Raw genomic sequence first — 18,457 nt, 5'->3', positions numbered from 1 at the left:
TTCATGTCATTAGCACCTCTAGTAATATATTTACTGAGAAAAATGTTAGCGTGTTTTATTTTACCCACTGTAGCTTGGGCGGCTGTGGCGGAGTGGTTAGGTGAGTCGTCCTGGAACCGGAAGGTCACTAGTTCGATCCTCCCGTCCAGCCATCTCATTCGTTGTGTCCTTGGGTAAGACACTTCACCCACCTTGCCTACTGATGGTGGTCAGAGGGTCCAGTGGCGCCGGTGTATGGCAGCCTCGCTTCTGTCAGTGAGCCCCAGGGCAGCTGTGGCTACAGTGTAGTTTGCCATCATCAGTGTGTGAATGTGAGTGTGAATGGGTGAATTGTCTGTTAGTGTAAAGCGCTTTGGGGTCCGGAGGGACTTGAAAAGCACTCTAAGTTCAGTACCATTTTTTACCATTTACCATAGCTTTAAAGAAGGACTCACAATGTTATCGGCCAGCTTTCTACGTGGAACGAGTTGGTTCAACAGAAACTTTATATGTTGTAAGTCTTGATCAGTAATGTCCTCAGACAGGTTGTAGAGCAGCTTCCTGAAATGAAAGAAAACCAAAATAAACATTTTTAATGTCAGTTTTGTAACAGACMATAATTATTCAAGGGATCGTGTCTTTGTTCACTGAAGAATATGCATTAAAAAAGACACAACTGAGGTGTGAACCAGTGTTGTGTCGACACACAGAACCACGTTTTTTGATTGAATTATTCAGCGCTTTACTATTTATATGGCAACATGATCAATTACAAAAACAGGACTGAAAATAAAAGAATAAAGGAGCCAAAGTCCAACAAAAAAACTTTTAAAGACATTTAGAAAACTAGTRATCAAGACTTTAACTTCAAAATAAGCCTGTCTCCTTAAAAATATAATCCAAAACATTAAAGAGAGTTTAAATTTTTTGTGCAGTTCTGTTATTATGATGGAAAACATGGCCGATAATCGGTACGTCGTTCATTTACAGCGAGAAAATGATAAAAGTAACAGCAGCTCGTTGCAGCTGTTGGGACAGTAAAGTGTGAACAGCCCACCTGTAAGAGGAGATGTAGTTACTGGTGACTTGGTCACTGAGCTGAAGGGARCGCAGCAGACGATGCTGCTGGATGGTGGTGAGGAGTTCCGTTAGAAGCTGGGGCTCCTCAGCTGAGAGGACATCTTTCCTCATCAGAGACGAGAAGAAGTCAGTAAACGACTCCACCGAGTTTGGGTTTCGGCGCAGGAGGTCGGTGCACAGAAAAGCTGAAGCTTTCAGCTCCTCGTGGCCCAAACTTTTACCAACATCCAGCAGAAGCTTTTGGAAATCCATATCCTATATTAGAAACAATACACAAGATTATTTAGCTGTTTAGTTTGTGATATTTACCTTTTGTGATAATGAAACTTAATAGAATTTTGTTTACAGGGAACCTATAGGGGAATACATTTAATAATTTAGCTTAGAAAATGCAAAAGAAAATAATGTAAAATAAACTAACTTGGCTTATTAGGGTCAGCTGTAATAATTTATATACATGTCTTCATAATCCTCAAATTGTACAAAGATAAAAACAGAAAACGATACGAGGTTGGGTGTTTTTTTAATTATAATTTTAATTCCAAGTTTAAACCAGGAAGATAATTATTTAAATTTCATTTTATAATTTTGTTCAGGCGTTATTAATGACGTTCCTTGGGGTCCACTTTATCGGCAAAACAAACAGGAAGTGACAAGCTTAGTTATTTTTTTTAATCTCTACTAATAAATAAGCTGAATAAAATATCTGAAATCAGGAAACGTGTAAAATGTTACATTAAAGTACTGATAAACAAGCGGACACACGTCGTTAAACCCACTCGGTTTGCTGAGTAAAAAAGTAGTCCACGAAACTCAGTGAAACATGTTAGAAGAAACAATTTACCTGAGAAAGAAGACGACAAATCGTTGTTTCACTTTAGCATACCGTAKGAGCCCTGAAGTATTTATTTTAAACCTGTAAAAGGTTTACTGAAAGTTCGGACACGGTCATGAACTGCTTCAAACACGGGAGGAAACAGAAAATGAAAGTAAGCTGCTGACTCACTGACTCGTAACAGTGGGCAGTAAACCTCTCTAAAGGTGACTCACAAACTGTAGACAGGCAGAGACCTCCCCGATAACTAACAAATGTATTATTAAGTGTTGTAAAGTTATTAAAAACTACCAGCTGCCCTCACATGTGAAAGAAAACTCTTTTTTTTTTCCTGGCGGGAGGATCGTGGCCAGGGTTGCCAGATCGGATTACCACTTTCCAGCCCGAATACGAAAAACMCGCCCAACTAAAATACAATTTAAAAAAGGAACAGCCGAAACTCAGTTTTTACAGGCGTAGATCCATCTACACTTATTCATACTAAACCTATTTCACCCCTGTTTGCTATGAAATATTAAAACGCTCTCTTTAAGGGCAGATGAAGTGGTAAATTGTTCACTTGTGAGTCTTTAAACGTGCACTGTCGCCCCCTGCTGGTCAGAAATTTTAAGGCAAATACTCATCATGAGCTAAAGCTTTTCAGATGTTCTCTAATAAAAAGCTGCATCAAGACAATATTGTGCTTTTATTTTTTTAAATACATATATCTGCTTGCACAACTTAAAACACCGACCTAAACACATTCAGTTTTATAAATATAAAACAGTTTGGCTGTATTTCCTTTCCAACACATAAAGCACACACATTTGAGTCAGTTGAGTTTTGTGGTTTTATTAGAACAAGCACTATGTAGCAGCAGTGTACAGTGTTCATGGAAAGATATGTACGTTGTTAAAATTGCACTTTAGAAGGTACCCATCAGGAAATGGACAAAAACGAAGCTGACGTACTGCGCCATGATTACACTTCAAGTCCAGAGGAAACCAAAGTGTCCAAATCAGAAAACAAAAAAACCCTTTTCTTGTGAGGCATTGCAAACATTCATTGGCAAGCTAAGCTGTCTAGACATGCAGGTGGAACGATGGATGGAGAAAGCTWAAGKTTTTTTTTTCTTTTTGGGTTTTTCTCCACTATAACTCTACGATGCGAGCACTGCCCTGACCTCCACAGACACATCTCTGAAATAAATGTCATTAGTTAGAAAAGGTGCTCAGCTTTTACAGGAGAGTTTTGTTTTCTCTGGATCAGAGCAGCAGAGAATAACTCCTGCAAGCAACTAAAACTCATCTATCCTCTGTGGAGAGTGTGCAGATGTTGTTTTATTGAATTTTTTTAAAAAGGCATACCTTCTTCTTGGCATGGGGTTCCCTTCAGTTGTGTGTTTGTGAGGCATTAATAAATGGATTAAGGCACAGCGAGATGACGCTGAAGAGTTGGGAGCAATGAATTAGTGATCTGGGGGTTAAAAACAAGAAGAATAAACTACCCAGGTGCAAAGCAGATCTACCTTTTTTGGTTTGTAATCTACATGTGAGCTGTGCACCAAGCAGGATGGACTCAAGTCACATGATTTCTTTTACAGTTTAGTTTTTTTTTTTTCTGTCATCAACCTGCAGTTCAGAACAAAGCTATTCTGTTTAAATGCGCACTATGATGACCAACATGGTGTGAGGGTGATTTAAAAAAATGGAGAGCATGGGTTAAAACTTTAAAGCTTAGCTGCTTTGCAATAAATAGAAAAAACTTTGCAGAGGCGAACAAGGTAGCAGTAAATTCTCTGGGGATTCAAACACAGAAATGTTTGTACAGTAAGAATATTTGTACACTGGCTGTAGAAATAAATAAATTACTAAATAAATAAATAAATAAAAAGACTTAAATATGCATCACGACTCCTGCTTTTTACATCACAACCTGTAGGTGTCTCCAGTGTTTCAATATACACAAAGGCTGCCCATTTAGTGAAATCATTTTTTAAATAATTCACCAGTTGAGTCAATGTTTTTTTTTAGGTTATTTCCGAAACCAAACACCAAACAAATGTTGTTTCTAGACTTGCAGCTTTTTTTTAAAATTAAATTATGAATCAAACATTTTGATTGTTGAACCCAGGAGACAAATTAGGTTTTGGTGATTTCTGTTTGGAATTTGTCCGTATTTGTAACAGATAATGACATATACTTTTAGAGGTACTTATTGCAATGTCATGAAGATGTAAACAAAATCCAAATAATCTTTTTTCCCCCCTCGTATTGATGGTTAAATCTTTCCTAAATATGATTATTTGTGAAGGTCTTGTCACACATTTTAGACAACTTATGCCAACTAAATCCACTAAACGACTAAGGAAAGTTAGATATTTGATCAGTTTGTTCGCATTACAGTACATGCCTAAAAGAATTGTACAGTTGATTTTTTTAAATTCCGTCTTCAACGTAGATGTCTCCAAACTTTTTATAACTCGGCATAATTTGTCTTAAACATCATAGTGTGACAGGGCCTTAAGCTAAATTTGTAAACTACGACAAGGTACTGGGACAGACTATGATTTTTTTTTTTAATTACGAGAATGAAATCCAACAATTATGAGAAAAAATGAAGCAATGTGAGAATAACATGTTCAAAGTAGACACAGTTGTTTGCACAATTATTTCAAAGTCCTGCCACTGATGGTACTTTAATGTTGATGTGTTACAAGATTAAGTATTTCCTTATTTGTATAACTGATCCCAAAGTGTAACTTCAAAAGTCCTTATTTTAATGCAGTGGTATGGCTGCTGTGTTGCGTAGGAGTTCTCATGACTTTACTCTCATAATAACGTGAAGTTATTCTTGTACAACTTTTTACTTGTAATATTGTAATAAAATTATCATAGTCTAGACCCAATACTCAATCTTAATACAGCACATCTGGAAAACTACTGGTGCAAACCTTTTTTTTTTATTCTACACCAAGAAAAGCTCTTCGTTTGATTTCAAAGTTTGCAACAAGTACCTTTAACCAAACGCTCTCATTCTGTGGATGTGTATTTGTATTTGAATGTACAGCAGGGACGTTTTTGGTCTTGTGAAAGATAATTGTTTTTAGTTCTTTGTTTTACTTTAAAGGCAGGTCCAGTTAGGAAGGCCAACATCTCAAAGTGTCAGTGAGCTCTACAATCTGCATCACATTCTTTCTCCATCTTTCACAATCTTTTGTTTTCATCCACATTTATCTGCACCACATTCAAAAAAGGACAACACATACTTAATATTTGCTCTTATATGCCACGTATGTATTTGTCTGATCATTTCTTTAGAGATGATTTCATGTCAAACGGGTCACTTGACGCGACGACTGATCTATGATCTGCTCAATAAAAACACAATCCTCCACTGCGACCTAAAAGAAGTTGTGTCCCAGAAGAATGTTACTGCTACCACAGATTTAACAGTAGTAAAAAAAAAAATTAAAAATAAATAAAATCTGCCAATTCAAATAAATCTATTTTTTCACACAAGATAGTTTTATAAAAATACTTTTTTTTCTACATTATTTGACGATATAGTAAATGTGGCATTATGCCACTGAAAGCTGCTCTCTAAACATGCACAGTATTGTAGAATATCTACGTCATAGATTGAATCTAACCAAACTGCTCTCAGGAATGAAATGGCTTCAACTAAAAGTCGCCTATTTCTGTGACTTGGAAGGGGCGTTTCTTTTTTTTTTTTTTCTTCTTTTTTTGTTTTTGGTTTAAGGCAAGGACAAACTCGAAAGTCAAAGTAAGATCTACAGAGTTGACAACCCAGCTTCGACAAGCACGATGAAGGTGATCCTACAGGATGTTGGGGGGTGGATGGCCACGTGGGAGCTCCGTCAAACCTCGGCAGGCTCGCCGGCGGGCTGCAGGCCGCCCCTCCGCTCTGSGCTTCGCTTTGTTTCCATGCACACCGATGACGCGGCACGTTCGGGTTAACGCCCCGCTGTGCATAGTTAAAGGCCTCCTCCTCCGCAGCGACGGACGCGGGCGTCCGTGTGCTACCACAGGCTCACGGTTTCCTCCATGTTGATGAAGCCGGGGTTCTTTCGGAGCTCCCAGTACGTGTTGTTGGACACCCATCTCTCCCTGTGATTGGCATCCACCGCTTTCCTAAGGGAACGCACGAGGAAACAGAAAAAAAAGATCTGATCTGCCAGGCTTGAACAATATWATGATACAGAGGTTTTATTTTTGCACAATGCCTCAATATGCTGCGTAAAAGAGACAAAATTCATGATTTATTGAAGAAAATCCTGATTTCTTTTAGTGGAAGAAAACTCTGTAGTTAGATGATTTTTAATCCTCCCACACTAACTGGGTTTTAGAGAATTATATTTTTAGTCAAAGTTAACTTTATTTTATTGACTGTGTAGGCGTAAAGATTAACTCCACGCCTACGCAGATCTAGAACTTGTAATTTGAACAGTTTGTAAATTTTTATTTTGAAAGGGATTTATTGTTTATCCTTTGAAAGAAATAGCATTATTCTTATTGTAAGAACTGAACATCATCTTGCATGTCTTGGTTTTAAGACTTCCTCCTTCCAGACCATCATATACAAGTTCAGATTGCAGCAATTTGTTTCTGGAAATCCATTTTCAGAGCAAAAATAATCCATGTCGGTAATTTTCAGGCTTCAGAGAAAATGTCACTTCAACCTGCTGCAGCCAACTCAAATCTTGTTTTCATCAAAATGTGGAAACATTTTAAAACCATATCATCTGCAAACGTCGATACAAACAGAGCAGTCTTTTTTGTTTTTATCTTACTTCCTCTGATATCCACTATTTTTCTACCAGGAATAGAAAAAATCATGATGAGGCTCACGGTGACAAAAAAACGTGACAAGAGGAGTTACAATTTGCCTTCTCCAGGAGCGGGTTTTACAAACACAAGCTGTGATTTTTGAGCGAGACAGATTGTTGCATTTATGATCACTGTGGCAACTCGAACCGTAACATTTGGTGATTACCAGCTTCTGTCTTCATTTTACACACGATTAAAGATTTTAGCCTCAGCTAGAAGGAACAGGGCTGCAGAAGCAACAGTCAGATTATTGAGTCTTCAGAACAACAGAGACTTCAGAGTATTCATCTGATGACACCTGATTTCATTTTGGCACAAGTTTGATTAAAAGCTGCTGTGATTATCATATTCAGTCACGATAAAATGTTTTATTAAAAGGTTAAGATGAAGTACAACAGAAGCGTTGCCGTCATTWCACTGTGTTTCAGCAGTTTCAGGGCGCTGGTCTTACCTGAAGAAGCGAGGTTCATGTTTGATGTTGTTCTCCTCGTTCCACTTCCTCCTGACCCTCTGTGCGTCCTCGATGCGCTGCTTCTCTGAGGTCGCCATCTCCAAGTTCCCCTCCTCCAGACATCTGTACGAGAAACACACGACAAGCTAGACCTCGCACGCCAACGCTTTCAAAGCTGTCCTTTGCTGCTCCCCTCTGCAGAGGTCGCCACAGCGAGCAAACTTGCAGAAAAATTTCACCATGTTTTCACGCCGAAACGCCCGTCCTGGTGCAACCTGGGCACAAATCTGCAGCCTCATTGGCTTTATTTTTTGCGTGGATGTTCACATTATATGTGACCCATCATATCAAAATGAGGATTAAGTCAAATTTGGACAAAATGACCTAATCCTATTTTCAGATTCCTGGCTTTAAAAGCTACATTTTGATACTTAGATCATCCTGATATCATTAGTARATCCAGAGATATTATTTAATTTGTCTTGCTGGTTACAATAATACATAAATATTTGGTCTAAATCCTAATTTTATGTAATTTTAATGAGGATTTTTTTGAGTCATTTTAAAAAAGAAACCTCAAATAGTATTTGAATATTGAGATTTCCCAGCTGGAAAGAAACAAAAGCTTTGATAGCGCACAGGGAAAATCTCAACATTTTAAGGTGTTTTTCCTCAAAATCACAATTTAGATTGCTACTACTCAAAAAAAGTGCTTCAAAAAAGTTTTTTAGGATAAAATTTCAGACAGTTCATTGAAATGATACATTGACAAAATGATATTTTTGCAAGCATTTTAATCAAAATACTACATCTGCCTATTTCTCCATACAACTTTTAGACTTAATCCTCGTTTCGATGTGATGAGTCACATATTTGAAATGTGACCTCCATGAACTCTCCGAGGCACTGACAAACGCGCGTACCTTTGATCTGGTCTGAATCGAGCGTCGGTGCGAGGCAGGACGTCCTTCAGCTCGGGACAGAGCTCATTCAGCTCGATGGCGAATCTGGTGAAGCCGTAGTACAGCTCGTAGTCTGTGGGCATCGAACCTGATGGGGAAAAAGGCGCTTAAATCCTCTTGTAGCTCAACGWCTCGGCCGTTAAAGTGAAATCCAGTGGAGTTCAAGAGCCCACCTGGCCTCCAAACGCATTTGGCGGACGGTGGGACGCCGCAGTAAAGACCCTCGTGCCATTTTCCAAACAGCCTGTGGACCACTTTCCCTTCTTGGTCCATCACAAATCCATGGACCTCATTCACATTGGAGCTCCAATAGTTTCCCTAAAACAACAACAACTCTTAGCCTAGATCAGAGGTCTGCAACATGCATCTCTATGGTCCCTGTGCAGCAGTTCTTTAACGTTTTCACCAAAACAAACAAGATTTTTTTTTATTCAACAGAAAAACACAGACTTAGCAGGTTTTCTGTCAATAGCCTATATGCCACGGTCATTAATGACGTATTTCTGGTAAAATTCTTGCCACGCTCCTCCCTTCCACTCCCTGCTTACTGCCTATGTTTTTAGCGTKAGMTCCTAGTACTAGTCCGTGAAAAAGTCACAWAAGTTAAAGCATCTGTGATCTACTGGTATAWAACGTGAGTTCTGTTGTGTGCCGTTGTGTCCACTAACCAGCAGGTACGATCGAGTAGTTAGTTTTTCTCCTTTTTCCTTTAGATGAGGAGGTGACAGCAGWGGATCAYAGCATTACARGGAAAACTTATCTTTAAAAGCTCACRCTTGCGTTTGTAATCGGCGTTTCTAACCTGAGGATATTCAAGRGYCAGCATCAGAAATGASAAGAYGGAGGTTACAAAAGGGAAATGTACATTTATCCCCTTTTACTGCCAAGACGAGAGAAGAAAGACCTCCTTCACGCGACAGCTAGCAGGAAGCTAACACAGCAGCGGGTACAAAGGTAGGTGTGTGTGTGTGTTTGTGTTATACAGAGTATGAAATGTTTTTTTGCGACTTTGTCATGAGTTTTATGCAAAAGTAAAACCTTGTTAGAGTGTATATTACATTAGACTAAAGCCGAGTGACGAGCGCGCCCCCCTCCTGCCCCGAGCACCGAGAGCAGCAGAACATCCACCTGATAATCATTACGTTTTCAGTTCACTAACGTCGGGGAAAACAATCCAAACCATACAAGTAGCACATCAATTTAAAGCCCAGACTCTGCTCTTTCCAACAATATAAGTGTCACAGCTCTACATGAAAAATTCACGGAACAAGCAGCCATGGAATAGCAAAAAAGGCTAAATTCTGGAACCATAAACACGAACGTCTTTCCTTTGTTTTTATGGCTTTAATCCACTTTGGAGTGATTTTTTTCCCACTTGGCTGGACCTGTACGCCTCCTGTGTTAATGTTGGTACATGTAATATGCTAATTCTGTACTGTGGAGATCTTTAAGAGTCATTGTTGGGTGAAAAAATCTTTCGCTAACACTGTGTTGACCATGAACCGGAAGTGTTGGGAGTGGCATCAAGTGCTGGGCCGGATGTCTGTGGCATAAAGGCTATTTGTTTGCAAATATATTATCAATGCTACTAATTCAAGGAGTAAAACGTCAGCTGAATCATGCCAGTAGTTTGTTGACTACTTCAATAATTCAACTTCAAGACATACAGACTTTTTACTGAATTGATTAGATAACAAAAAAACAAAACAAATTTTTGATAAAATTTGGTATAAACTCAATAGTTTTTTCTTGTTTACATGAATGTGGTCTTTTTTTAACCTAAAGTGTAAAAATAATTTTAAATGTTCAAATTCACTATATAATTTTAGTTTTCTTATGTATCACAGTTTATACATATTAGGTTGTGACAAGAAGAGGCTGCAGATTCAAAGCAAACAAACAGAATGAGGTGATTTTTGTCTTGCAGCAGCGCAACGAGAGTCGATTTCGGCTGACATTTCTTACCTTAATAAAAGTGAGTTTGCAGAGACAAGTGCTGCTCTTTAAGTTCCTGATGGTGATCTCGCCGTAATGTTCGATCCACCGCCGTCCACTGAGGATGTTGTGAACGCAGGTGGTCACTTTGTTCCATTCGTAGTGATCCCCAAACCTAAAAGATACAATAACATGTTAAAGACTGGACTAAAAACYGATTCAGATGAAAAATATTCATTTAATTTTTTCATGGATAATTTGTTCATTGAATTTAATGGATTGAACAGCATCATGTGATTAAAAAGTTTTTTTTGTCCCCTTTTAAAACTCTAAATGAGTAAAGGATTTAATAAAAAATGTTTTAATTCCAAATTAGTGAATAATGTGGCTAAAAAGCATCACGACAYAAACAGAGTTTTAAAACATCCGTGGGATTTAATTATCTGTAACGRTTGACTGATTTGTCACAGAAACATATTTATTTGTTTCTTTCTTTTGATTTGGTTTTTTTTTCTCTAATTAGCTGCTACTGCTGTGACTGATTTAATGACTCTGAAGCTCACTTGTTTTTCAGGAAACTCAATGTGTATTCCAGCCATAATTAGAATTCGGATGTTGACATGAACRCAGATCAACAAGGCAAGCTGGTAATTAGAATAAACCCAGTGACCCTGCTGGCTGAGATAATTAAACAGCGCTTCTGCAAGAAAAAAAAAAAAAAAACGAGTGCTGGAATAATCCCTACACGRGGATTTACCTGGGAATATTGAGATTCACAGATCCGATGGGTAAAACTTCCATGGATTTTCCCCAGAATTTGTTTTTCCATCTTACATCTGAGAAAAGAAAACAACCAGAACATCTGCATGTGCACTTTGCCTCAAACTTCATTTAAGGTGTTTTCCATTAAAATATAGCTGGATGTAAAGGAGCCTAATTGAGTCATGCTGGCTCATATTCACTGAGCTCCCAGGAGAGACGTCTCCCATTAATTAGTCAGCTGATCTACCTTGCCAGAAGGAGAAGTTCTTTGACTCGCAGTGACAGGCGGAGATGGGAGGGTGGTGGCTCACCTTGGAGAAAAGATTGAAAAAAAAAAAAAAACTCTGACAGCTGCATTTCAGACTCAACACCACAATGAATCAACACGACTGTAAAATTTCGTTTTTGGTTTGTTCCTGAATTGAACAAAAGACAAAATATCAGTTTTGGTTCGCAAGATAAATCTGAAGGACTGAACTGTGTTGCAGATTAAAAGAAAAGCAAAGACTGATGAGCTAAAGGCTAGTCCACACATCGGCTACATCAGAGTTGTGAAGTAAATAAGTACAAATACTTCTTTACTGWACTTAAAGGCACAGTGTGTAGGATTTGTTGTTTTCAGCGACATCTAGTGGTTGAGTGGTTGAATCATCCTCCCTGGTCCTCCCCCCACCCCCAACCCCCGCTTCCAAACACAAAGGAGTTGCTACGGTGTCTCTCAGGTGTCAAAAACCTTTGATAATTCGAACTGCGATGTCTACCAGCAGCTTCAGGGCTAGTGATGTTTCAAGTGGTAAGATTATGAGCTTTAATAAGTAAAATTATCCCAGCTACAATGACAGACAACAAATATTACAATTATTATATTACAACTAAAACCATTTTTGACGCCGCCACCGCAGTTTGTCCTTCATGAGCCTTCGTAGACAAGATGGCGGTGCAAGATGGCGGCTGCCTGTAGTGGCGACCCATGACCATGGAGATATAAACAGCTTTTTATAAGGTATAAAAATAATAAAACAAGGTCTTTGTCTGCAATGATTAGACATGTTTTTTATTATTGTCATTAGTGATTATCTCAATTTCGGCTAAAAGAATTGACAAAATCCTACACACTGTGCCTTTAAGTAAATTTTTTGGGTATCTGTACTTTACTTGAGTAATTTTTTTCCACCTACTTTTTACTTTTACTTCTTACATTTTCATACAATTATCTGTACTTTCTACTCCTTACATTTAAAAAAAAGGCAATACGTAGAAAGTCGTTACTTTTACTTCATTTTTCCTTTTTTATTCCAGCTTGTTATTGTATAAAAATAAATACTATACATATAAATTATGCCTCCTTGATAGAGAGAATTTAATTGTGGTTGAATGAGAAGTATAAATATAAATTCTGATACCGTATTAGTTTGTACACAAACAAATCATGTCACACTCCAGCAGGACATAATCATTAAAAAGTAAGGACTGTACTTAAGAAGTATTTGTATTTCATGAATTAAATTATTGCATTTGGCCGCAACTTTCAAATAGATTTTCATTTTGGGGAAAAGGTTTGGGCAGCCTTAATATATGAATATAAACTGAAACAGCTGGACTAGTGCATCTTAAATTACGATATAGCCCTTTTTGCATTTGTTTTGGAGGGAGGCCACCTCCTAATAAATGTCATTATGGAAAATCTAACTGCTCATTTTAAATCAATGCTTTTACTTTTAATACTTAAGTACAAAAAATATCAGATACAGTACTTTATGACTTTTACTCAAGTAATACTCCTAAAGAAGACTTTAATTTAATTTTTTGGTAAGATACTTGTACTTTTACTCAAGTATCACTTTGTGGTACTTTATACAACACTGGGCAACATAGTCAAAAGTTGCTGTTGAACAATCTCCATCCAAACAAACAAACAAACAAACAAAAAAGACCAAGTCGAAAAATCCAGTTTACTTTTGTATAATAAAAATGAATTTACCTGCTCAGAGAAAAAACAGAAGCCCTTGTCTTCCCGAATACATTCATAAGTCTCTCCGAGCAGCGGGTTGAATGGCTTACTTCCTGCTCTGTAATAGGTGTTCGAGTAGCCTGAGATGGCAAAAGCAGCAACGAGGACCTGTCACCAAGTCAAAACAGACATATGAGGAGAATTAACTGTCTTGTTTACTATATGTCTATCAAACACTATCAGAGACCCTATAACAGAAAATAAACCATACAATACACAGAGATATTCAACTCAAGAAAAATCCGTCGTCATGATTAACTTCAGATTTAACGCGGTGCTTCTTCTTCACCATGCGCTCGAAGGGATCCTCGGTCTCAGCAGCCTTGTCCAGCAGCTCGCTGTACTCCAGCTCCTCACACATGCGCTGCAGGGTGTTGAGGGGCTCGTTCAGCTCCACGGGCATGGACACTTTGGACAGGTCTTTGCCGATGTTGTTCCTCAAGATGTTCCACAGGTTGATGTTGCTGGTGTCGGGGCAGGGGGCCGGCAGGCAGGTCCGCCGCCCGTTACGGAAGGCGCTGCCGGCAAAGTCTCCATTAGCCACTAAGGAAACAAACCCAAAACATAATTATTACAATTATCTGGTCATTATTTGATAAATTGATAATAATGGTTGTCCAGGATCCAAACTCCAGCAAACTTCGCAGCCCCCCAAAAAACTCTACAAGTCACAATATATGTAAAATCTATAAAAGCAACATTGCAGCACTTGCAAAATTTACTTTTTTGCACTTCATATTGTTATAATGTCATTCCCTGATCAAAAACATACCCATTGTTGATTTGACTCAATCATGCATGTTTGAGAAATCCTTGAATCTCCTGCAGCCATGTGGAGCTGCCTAAACGCTTGCTGGTACAAAGCTCTGCCTATTTGCACAAAGCTCCCCCCTGGAGCTCAGTCTGCAGCCGAGCTCCCGCCCCACAGAGCACCCCTCCCCCAAAGCATTGTTGCGAAGATGTGCTGATGTGGGAGTGTCAGAAATGGTAGGAGGTTCTTAAAGAGGCAAATGCCAATTTCAAGGCATTTAGATATGATGTAAAGTTAAGTTTATTTTTGGTATGTATAATTTTTTCATAAAAATTGAACTATGTGCCTGGAAAATACATAATACCCACACTTTAGGAATTTAAAGGTCTCAAAATAAAAAAAAAAAATATGTAAAAGAAAGATTGTATAGGAAGACAATGACAACATTACTTACATTAAAATAATAATAATAATAAATTCACACACTTATCTTGTCTTGACATATGTAAGCTGTGATGACAAAATGTGTAACAATGAGGATAATTTTAACATTGAGTTATTGTTATTTTCAAATTCTCCTTAAAAGCTTCAAAATATGTAGTTTGTTAAAGTTTGGTAATTTATCACCTGGATAACAACAAGCTTGTCTTTCATTATAAAAGTGCATGTTTAAAAAACTAGATTTTTTTATTGATTTGAGTGATTTCATCAGGATTACATCCACTTAAAATATGAATTCACAAGTTTCACAATGACTGTAAACATTATATGAGATATGCTGCAGTCAATATGACAGTCAACACAGAAAATAGGTTCATTTTAAGAAATATTAAAAAGTTTATAAAGCATTAAATATTTCTAAAGATGTCTCTGTTAGAAAACTTGGATTTAAAAGTAGATTAGGAAGATTATATGCTACTTTTTAGTTACTGGGAATGCCAGATAATATATTTATGCACTAATTTTTACACAAATCTCAATAATAGTAAAATATAATTAATGTTTTTGCATTTTTTCTAGTGTATCTGTGCACATCTTGACTCATTTTGCCTGCAAGGGTCACATATTATTAGTTTTCTGAGGTCTTTCTTAAAGTTTTGAGGTAAGAAAGTTCAATATTTCCATCGTCAGTAGATACTTGAAAGCCAATTTTTCTCTGCTGTGTGGGAAGTGACAGAGATAAAGGAGGGAGATTCCCTTCCACTTTCCACCCAGCTGCTTCATAATCCTGAGAAAGGCCGTCTGTACAGAGCAGCACCGCAAAGTCAACCGCCTCTGCAACACTGATAAATGAGTTTGTCAGAACAGGCGAGCATCTTTTGAATGTGACATTACAAAGAAAAGAGTGGCTGGTAGGGAAACTGGTATCACCCCGTTTTATTATTTTCTCCAGTTTGTTTTCAACAAAGGCTGTGGATGCATGTGGCGGAATGGGACCTACTTTGTCTGGAGACGTTGTCAGTCACGCTGGCGTTGTCCTCGGAAATGTTATCGCTCACATCGCTGACATATGACTCATCATCCGAGCCCTGCAAGAGGCAGAGGTGCAGAGCGGAGAGAGTCGCAAACTGTTCAAATGCACAAGACAGAAGTCAGTCTCACTCACAGAATTATACGGTCGTGGCAGTTTGCCCCCCGGCTAACAGACTGCAGCACTGTTTGTCCCACTGCAGGAACAATGGCACGAGACACTGCAGCATTCTGTCTTTATATATAGGAATGCAACGAGGTCACTGATGACCGCAGAGTGGAGCATGTTGTAGCAACTTTCTGCAAAAGCTTCCATCACCATCTGGTTACAGCCTGGATACACGGCCACAGGACAGGAAGCTTATGAACCGTTCTGGAGAATATTTCTGACTCATGGATCAAACCATGCCTGCATGTTTCAGAGATCAAAAATAAATGTAGCAGCAGTGGAAACAGGGCAGAAAGGTTGGTTAGAGCAGTTGTTCCTAAACCTTTTAGATTTTGATCCACAAAATAACAGTAGCAGGGACTTGTGCAACCATCTATTTTTGGGTGATAAATATTGGCAACAGGTCAAATAAACAAGGGCATAGTAACAATATTCATTATGCTACTTTTATCCATTTGCAGAGCAATAAACTCACTCTTTTGTAACAACTAAGGCAAAACAATTGTTGTTAGTCATTTTTTATATGTACACTGCAAAAAATATCCACCTAACCAAGTTTTAAAATTTTATATCCAGCCAAAAAGTCTTTTTGATCTTGTTTTGAGACTGATTTACTAAACAAGAACTGATTGTGTAAGAATAATAATCTTGTTTTCAGAATATGTAAGATTAAAAAGAATAAAATTGTATAGGTCTTCTGGACGGGTTCTTCTCTAATGAAACGTTTCGTCTCTCCTCCAAGAGACTTCTTCAGTCTGAGAGTTTCAGGTAAAATTCAGGCTTTTAAGCCCTGCCTCCATGTGACTGATACTCACATCACAAGGCTATCGTTGACACCTAATTAACACTTATTGTTAACGGGGGTGGAGTGATACTGGCAATGGCCGCGCTGTAGTAGGGGGACAACTGAAAATGGAGGCCTCCACCTCTGTTTAATGATGGACGGTCTTTCTTCACAAAAATGGCTTCTTTTACTCCTCTCTCAAACCTTTGCTCTGTCTGGCACAAACAGAGCAATGTTGTATATGCTGGTAAGTGCCAGGAGGACTGCGACCAGTTATACATCAGGGAAACAAAGCAGCCACAGTTCAAAAGAATGTCCCAACACAGACGAGCTACATCTAATGKCCAGAACTCTGCAGTTTTCACTCATTTACAGGCCAGCGGTCACTCTTTCAGAGATGAGGATGTTCTCATTCTTGATAGAGAGGAACGTTGGTTTGAGAGAGGAGTAAAAGAAGCCATTTTTGTGAAGAAAGACCATCCATCATTAAACAGAGGTGGAGGCCTCCATTTTCAGTTGTCCCCCTACTACAGCGCGGCCATTGCCAGTATCACTCCACCCCTGTTAACAATAAGTGTTAATTAGGTGTCAACGATAGCCAGGTGATGTGAGTATCAGTCCCATGGAGGCAGGGCTTAAAAGCCTGAATTTTGCCTGAAACTCTCAGACTGAAGAAGTCTCTTGGAGGAGAGACGAAACTTTTCATTAGAGAAGAACCCGTCCAGAAGACCTATACAATTTTTTTYTTTTTGATTTTTTTACCTGGATTAGTGAGATGCATCAGGACAATATGTAAGATTATAGTCTGAAAATTTGACTCAAATTAAATCAAAAATTTCTGCCAATGGAGTAAGAAAATTTTACTTGGTAAGATTCTTGAAATACTCGATTTGACTCAATTTTTTTCTTATTTCAGGAATCTTACCAAGTAAAATTTTTTTACTCCATTGGCAGAAATTTTTGACTTAATTTGAGTCAAATTTTCAGTCTAAGACAAATAATCTTACACATTCTGAAAACAAGATTTTTATTGTTACACAATCAGTTCTTGTTTAGAAAATCAGTCTCAAAACAAGATCAAAAAGACTTTTTGGCTGGATATAAGATTTTAAAACTTGGCAAGATGGACATTTTTGCAGTGTAATTAACTAAGAAAATCTTTTCAGGACTCCACTGTGGGTCCTGACCCCAACTTTGAGAACCACTGGTTTAGAGTTACATACTTTATTTAATAAAGCTACAAGCCACATTTAAGGAAACACAGACAAATATGAATCTGAAGCAGATTTAAACAGTTAGTTATTTCTTTCTAATTCTACGTATATTGGTGAATCTAACAGCTAACTCCACATGCTGCAGTATTTTTCTTTGGTTTTACAACTGAGGCTCTAATACCACACACTCCCTAAAAGGCTAGCAAAAAGGACAATAACTCAGTCAAATCTCAAAATATTTKGTTAATATTGGGTATGGTGGTAGCTGACTTTCATTTGTGGGCTATAGTAGGGCTAAGCCTGGTGTTTACAACAAAAATGTTCAAATACCTAATACAAGTTAAAAATACTGTATCACAATTTGTGAAATTTGTAACAAAACTGGTGTCAAACAATCTGACCAAACAGTCTTTCCAAAGGGCTAACTTTTCCCGTTTATTTAATGTCTTCCGTGGTACAGAATGATTGACAGATGTCTTGTCCCGCCCCTTCAGTTTGCTGCTCGATGGGCTAATATTGTTCAGCTCAACATCACAGATTTTAGCCAACGAGGGTGGACAAACAATAGCGTGTCTTGAGGGTATGTGGGTTGGCGTGGTCTCAGTAGGTACAACGGCAAGCAAGATTAACTTAAATTAGGTGGATTATTTCATTTCTCACCTGTTTTCCTTCATGTCTTTGGAAGAAAAACTGGAATTGAAGAGGTTGGCGGCAGATACAGTATTAAGAGTTTTTCTGTGACATTGTTTCAGAGAAAGGACTGGCTAACGGTAAGTGTAGCTAGCAAATCTCTTTTCTGCTTAAAATGATAGCTGAAACCTTGAAAGGCACAGTGTGTAGGATTTATTGAATCATCCTCCCTGGTCCTCCCCCCACCCCCCGCTTCCAAACACAAAGGAGTTGCTACGGTGTCTCTCAGGCAGTGGCGGCTGGCCAGTAGGGGGCGCTTGGGCGCCGCCCCCTTTAAATTGTTTAGATAAATGATTTAATTCTGAACTGCAAAATACTTAGAAATGTATTTATTCATACTGTGTGTCCAATAGACATGTTAGAATTTATTAAAATAGTAAATACATAATTCTATTTAATTGCTCACATTGTGCACAGTGCACACTTCCTATGTGCAGGGCGCCGTTTTAATGAGTGTGTATGTAGGCGCATCAACTTTTGGCAAGCAGGTGATCTGAGGCTGACTTTTAATTGGTTATTTAAGGTTTTCCACAGG

General features: G+C 38.2%; 2 protein-coding genes across 2 annotated transcripts in view; both read right to left on the bottom strand.

Moving 5' to 3' along the window:
• casp10 (caspase 10, apoptosis-related cysteine peptidase) overlaps window positions 1–2,387 on the bottom strand; it is an 8,451-nt gene extending 6,064 nt beyond the window's left edge. The window contains exons 1-3 of the mRNA XM_014001431.1: window positions 1,904–2,387; window positions 1,037–1,314; window positions 435–540 (exon numbers count right to left, since the gene is read on the bottom strand). Coding sequence (XP_013856885.1) covers window positions 435–540; window positions 1,037–1,311 — 381 coding nt within the window. The 5' untranslated portion in view covers window positions 1,312–1,314; window positions 1,904–2,387. The remainder of the gene's footprint in view (window positions 1–434; window positions 541–1,036; window positions 1,315–1,903) is intronic.
• A 318-nt stretch (window positions 2,388–2,705) lies between these two features.
• osbpl6 (oxysterol binding protein-like 6) overlaps window positions 2,706–18,457 on the bottom strand; it is a gene marked incomplete at its 5' end in the record, with an annotated part of 51,412 nt that continues 35,660 nt past the window's right edge. Inside the window, 10 exon segments of the mRNA XM_014001430.1 lie at window positions 2,706–6,027; window positions 7,175–7,297; window positions 8,098–8,224; window positions 8,310–8,454; window positions 10,102–10,246; window positions 10,829–10,907; window positions 11,081–11,144; window positions 12,815–12,952; window positions 13,134–13,387; window positions 15,037–15,124. Coding sequence (XP_013856884.1) covers window positions 5,916–6,027; window positions 7,175–7,297; window positions 8,098–8,224; window positions 8,310–8,454; window positions 10,102–10,246; window positions 10,829–10,907; window positions 11,081–11,144; window positions 12,815–12,952; window positions 13,134–13,387; window positions 15,037–15,124 — 1,275 coding nt within the window.

This window comes from Austrofundulus limnaeus, unplaced genomic scaffold (assembly GCF_001266775.1).
Source record: "Austrofundulus limnaeus strain Quisiro unplaced genomic scaffold, Austrofundulus_limnaeus-1.0 Scaffold9, whole genome shotgun sequence".
NCBI classification, from domain to species: Eukaryota; Metazoa; Chordata; class Actinopteri; order Cyprinodontiformes; family Rivulidae; genus Austrofundulus; species Austrofundulus limnaeus.
The sequence above is the reverse complement of the archived record's forward strand: the minus strand, read 5'-3'. Positions and strand labels throughout refer to the sequence as shown.